Source organism: Telopea speciosissima, chromosome 7 (genome assembly GCF_018873765.1).
Source record: "Telopea speciosissima isolate NSW1024214 ecotype Mountain lineage chromosome 7, Tspe_v1, whole genome shotgun sequence".
NCBI classification, from domain to species: domain Eukaryota; kingdom Viridiplantae; phylum Streptophyta; class Magnoliopsida; order Proteales; family Proteaceae; genus Telopea; species Telopea speciosissima.
This window is the reverse complement of record NC_057922.1, coordinates 702,036-707,117: the sequence shown is the minus strand read 5'-3', so window position 1 is coordinate 707,117 and position 5,082 is coordinate 702,036. Positions and strand designations below refer to the sequence as shown.

The 5,082-nt window shown below is 37.5% G+C and overlaps 1 protein-coding gene across 3 annotated transcripts; it reads right to left on the bottom strand.

The window, feature by feature from the left end:
- Positions 1 to 245: 245 nt before the first annotated feature.
- LOC122667051 (ABC transporter G family member 22-like) lies at positions 246 to 4,624 on the bottom strand. 3 transcript variants are annotated; one of them, XM_043863227.1, is made up of 11 exons: positions 4,498 to 4,624; positions 3,864 to 4,259; positions 3,541 to 3,644; positions 3,177 to 3,415; positions 2,798 to 2,953; positions 2,155 to 2,338; positions 1,767 to 2,075; positions 1,389 to 1,676; positions 978 to 1,262; positions 697 to 804; positions 246 to 595 (listed from the first exon to the last, which is right to left on the bottom strand). In XM_043863227.1, exons 2-11 carry the CDS (start codon positions 4,246 to 4,248, stop codon positions 326 to 328), a joined length of 2,328 nt encoding a protein of 775 aa, XP_043719162.1. In that variant the 5' UTR covers positions 4,249 to 4,259; positions 4,498 to 4,624; the 3' UTR covers positions 246 to 325. The 3 variants fall into 3 exon arrangements, with proteins under 3 accessions (XP_043719162.1, XP_043719160.1, XP_043719161.1); XM_043863225.1 differs by having other exon boundaries at positions 978 to 1,676; XM_043863226.1 differs by having other exon boundaries at positions 978 to 1,676; positions 3,541 to 3,641.
- Between the last annotated feature and the right edge of the window lie 458 nt (positions 4,625 to 5,082).

Here is a 5,082-nt window from a genome sequence, read left to right as displayed (position 1 = left end):
TGGGCCGTCTAGTTTAGTTAACAGGAGCAAACCTAATTTCAGATCCTGATTATTAATTAAAGGGATGGATTGTGAGATTCTCACAACCTGGGAAACTGTACAAATCCTCTGTTTCCACTTCATATTGTTCTATAGCATAGAACAATAATACATCATTCATGTTAACACACATAGATATATATATAGATTGATGTTGTTAACATCTCAAGGTAATGAAACCAGCTGAAATAATAGAACAATAATAATTCATGATATAATATCTCAATTTCTTAAAAAGAAATGACAAGTTTTTAAGTAGTAATGTATCAATGCTAGTAGAGAATTTTCACTTTCTTGTGAAGCAAGCTGAACTGGCCCTCAGTTTCATTCCCCGTAGCAAGAAATAGCCCAATAACCTGTACCCAATTACCATTGCTATCAAAGCAATCACTTCCCTTTCACCTTCATCAAGTCTGAGCACTTTAATGAAAGAAGAATTGCATGAACCCGAGTCAGGACCTGGATCTGAGCAACTGTACTGGATCTTAAGTAGTAGTCTGTAGGTGTGATAGTTGAAAGAGATGTAGCGTATCCATGACATGAATGCTGGAACTTTCTGCACCAAACCACAACCATTAAATCACTTCATAGTAGTAGTAGTAGTAGTAGTAGTAGTAGTAGTAGTAGTGTATCTTTTGGGTTAGGAGGATGTCTTACCTGCACAAAGAACCCACCAGATAACATGAAGGTCATAACAATAACAGAAGCCACTGTTGTTGCCTTCTTTACATCCATGAATGCTGCTCCTATTGCTAGTCCCAGACCCTGCATCAATTTCCTTAGTTAGCAAGAACTTTGGACAAAATTTTAACCTCCAAAGCTATGCTAGTTAGGTGTCTATTGCTATGAATGTACCAGTGCCTAGGACATGATCAATATGTGACAAGTTTTGAGTTTCAATTAGATAGTTGGTTTATGTGAAAATGATAGTTTCTAACCTGAGCAGCCACTATGCTGAGGAAAATGGTTAACATGCTTAGAGAAAAGGCAGAAACACTAGCCCTCAATCCAACCATGAAGTAGACAATCACAAGGAACAATACAGGCAAGCTGAGATCCAAAGGAAGATCACTAGTGCTTCTGGCCACAAAGTATGCACTGAGCTTGTACATGTCCACTGCTCTCTCCTTGGCTAGCATTGCTCTCTCTTGTGGAAATGTGAAGACGGCTGTGAATACTGGAAAGAAGCCCCAGAATACCGAAATGAAAAAAAGAAGCCCTGCCTGCAAGCATAAACTGATTATAACTAAAAGAATTGACTTCCAAAGGTGAGCAAGACATTCATTTTGGATCAAAATTTCTAATTGTTCTAATTCCAAGTAACCATGAAGGGACCCCGAGGTACTCACCTGATCTTGTAGCCTTTTTGGAGATGAAGCATCAGAACGCCACCAGAGTAATCCTGTTATTATTGCCATGGAGATAACTTGGATCACACGTAAAGAGCTTAAATATTCATGGCGTCTCTCTTTCAGACCTCTACTGAAAAGAAGGCAATACTGCTCCCACCAAGTTGCTCCCCCTTCCCTTGAATTAGACCAACCTGTGATCTCTAACTCATCCTCACCTGGCTCAGGTTTTAGAAGTTTCCTTTTATCCAAGTGTGCAACCCGGGTCTCATAAGCCCCTATAAGATACTTCAAAAAAAAAACACAACAGTAAAAAGGCTGCCCAGGCAATGTAACCTCATAGAACAAATAGAGAATTAGAGTTGCTAGTTAAAATACCTCATGGACACCAAGAGGGGATGGCCTTCCATCTTGAATTTCATGTTTCTGGTTTCCAAGTAACTCCTTATCTTCCAATTCAGGTGGAATTGATTTATCATTTATGTTCCCATTAGCAAGATCAATCAGAAAATCGGCTGGATTCATGGCTATCAGAGGAGAGCAACCGATTGAGGAGAAATACAGCATAGCTTCTGAGGCTTTGCCAAAGTAAAGAGACCTGCCTTTACCCAAGAGAATTAACTTGTCGAATTTGTTGAAGAGTCTGCTTGAAGGCTGGTGTATTGTAGTGACTACTGTTCTTCCAGCCTACAAAAGAATTATTCAGTTGAAGCTATGGTTAATTCCACTGTTTTAAAGAAGTTGAAAATGAGAAGGTTTGGGGTACCTCTGCAAGGTTGTGTAGCATCTGAACTATTCGAAGTGCTGTTGTTGAATCCAGACCAGAGGTTGGTTCATCAAGGAAGAGAAGTGATGGGTTGAGAAGGATTTCATTGCCAATGCAAACCCTTTTTCTTTCACCACCAGATATTCCCCTCACAAATGCCCCACCAATAATTGTGTTCTGGCATCTGTAACTAAATGTCAGTAATTTCTCAATTTCAACAACAATGGTTCAAATTGAACTAAAGCATGCATATAATTGTAGTGTGAGATTGGTTGATATAATATGCATCTTTCTCGTTTAAAAGGAAACCCAAGTAGTGGCATCAAATAGTGTAATGCTTTCAGACAACTGATTTATTGGAGATTTTATGTGTATTTAAGATCTATATTTCCAAAAACTTAACAGCAAGATGTAAGATTATAGAGTGAATATGCTAATAAGTGAATAGAAATCTGTGTGCAGAGAAGCTTGAAATGAAACAACCTTATACTATGTAGATCTATTTTCTCCAATTTAGGATATCAAGAATGATTTTGATAATGTATCTTGGTTCAAGTGAGACTTAATCATAATAATCCTATGGACATCAGTACGAATTCAAAACTTATCACAGTAATCCCCTGGAGATAAGTTGAGAAGTTACCTTTCAAGACTAAGCTCGCTGACAACGTCCATTACCCTTTCTTCTTTCTGTTCTTTGGTTAATGTATTGGGAAGCCGAAGAAGTGCAGAATATGTCAATGTCTCTTTCACAGTGAGGTGTGGAAATACTATGTCATCTTGCAGCACAAAACAAATCCTGTAATCAGAGTTCACATCAACATTAATATTGGTTATTGACTAAAAATTTAACTATAATGCTAAAATTTTCAAAAAGGATCTTTTCCTCATACATACATGAATGGTATATTCTCTAATTATGCTTTGTCACTAATTATAGAGACATGCATATATGGACAGTTGGATGCAACAAGGATAAATTCAGATAAGAACATAATTTTGCTTTATCACCAAATTTGCACCTCTGCTTTAGTGACTTGGAGAATGGTTGGTTGTTGTAAGTAATGCTGCCACTGGCATTGTGATTTCTCACCCTTCCACTGAGGACATTAAGTAAAGTTGTTTTACCACCTCCTGATGGTCCCATAAGAGCCAAAACCTCTCCTGGCTGTACTGAACCCGTAATTCCGTGGAGGATGTACTTCTCAGAATCTGTTTTCTTCCCTCCATTTACTGGAACCTTGTATTTGACATCTTGGAACTTCAAAACAAGACAAAATAATACATTTACATTGTATTAATAGTTCAGTTTCAGGGAAAACGGGGTAATTTTTCTGATAGTCTAAAACACCTCTGATTTGAAAGCAAAGTATTGTAAAAATTTACCTTGAGACTTATGGACAGTGTAGGAGCAATCTGAAATTTCTTCTTATTGCAAAAATCTGGATCCTCTTCCTGAGGTACTGGCATTTCATTCATTGAGCTCTCTTCTGATTGCAAAGATATGCACTCAATTGGTTAGCAAATGTGTTTTGCCAATAAATAGCTCCATTGTAAAAGAATAAAAGAAAAGATAATTGTAGTAGTACTAGTTGAAGGTGAATTTTCAGCTTTGAAAGAAAATATTATTTTCTTTATTATAGATAGATTTCTTGGGTGCTTTGCATGGTAATGATATGAATTAGTAGTGATGAGAAATAGATGCTCACGGCAATCTGGTTCATCCTTCAGTCTCAGAACATCTGAGGCATTGTCCAATCCAACAGTGGCACCAGCAAGCGAGAAGGAGAAGCCCAAGGGAATACTAGAGGCATGACTAAGCACGGAACCCTTGTCACTAAAGCTCCCAGCAGTACCACTAACAAGTTCTTCTATATCAACTAGGAAGTGAGCACTTAATGACTTTGTTTTCTTGATGGATTTCTTGCTTGGTGATTCAATCTTTCGTCCAAAGCTCGATTTTCTTTGGATGCTGCTCCCAATCTCAGGTTCAACATCTTCCTGTACAACAGCCCTGGATGTTTTGCTGACAGATTTCCTTTGAGGGATGACAAACTCTGGCTTTATAGCTGTAGACCCTTCCTTCACCTCCATCTTTGTATTAACTAAACATCCAATGAAAAGGAATCAGAAGTCTAATCTATGTACCTATAAGCTATAATGAAGAACGATATAAAATCACAGATATGCTTTTATCTAGTGCAGATTAGCCAGAAAAACAAAAGACTAGTAGAACAAAATACTTGTCATGGACATTAAAACTCCAATTTAACCAGTGTGAGATGATAGGCCAGGAAGCACAAGTGTGATAGTTCTATTATGGATAGGATTATAGTAAATTACTTTGAGTATTCTTTGGGGGACCTGAGAGACAATGCAAGTGTGCAAGGGAGACTCTGCAATAGGTGATGCCTCAAAGCAGTTTAAGGAGACTTCACGTAAGAGGTTTTTTTTTTATTTATTTATAGAAATTGTGTAGTAATGGTGAGTTTGCTTGGCTGAGTGGAATTAAATGGTTGTCTGAGTTCAAAAGTCTCAATCAGATAAGGATGGCTTTTGGCCGGCCATTAGTTTCTCTTTTTTGCATGAGTAGAAAAGAAAAGGTCTTCTTTAGTTTTTTCTTAGGAAATTAAGCTGTTTAAGGACTAGCATAGCACATGCAGGAATTTGTGATCACTTCTCCCTTTTTTTTATCAGATGTGGAGAAGATTTTGTTTTGTGATTATTAACTGCTCTGTTTTGAGGGATAAACCTCAAAATCCCACTTGCTATGTGGCAAATCCTCTTGTTCTGGTGTGGTTTGTGCATTAATGCATTGGCCATCTACCCTCCACTGATCTTGAGATTTGTACAGAATTTATATTTGGTGAGTAGAGAATTGATGCAGCTAAAAAATAAACTAGAAAAAACAAAAGAGTTTTATTGCAA

Coding starts and splice junctions, on each gene's coding strand:
- LOC122667051 (XM_043863225.1), bottom strand. CDS start 4,248: ATGGAGGTGAAGGAAGGGTCTACAGCTATAAAGCCAGAGTTTGTCATC. Junction 805..977: donor TCAGCATAGTGGCTGCTCAG/GTTAGAAACTAT, acceptor AAATTGATGCAG/GGTCTGGGACTAGCAATAGG. Junction 596..696: donor CTGGTGGGTTCTTTGTGCAG/GTAAGACATCCT, acceptor GGTTTGGTGCAG/AAAGTTCCAGCATTCATGTC.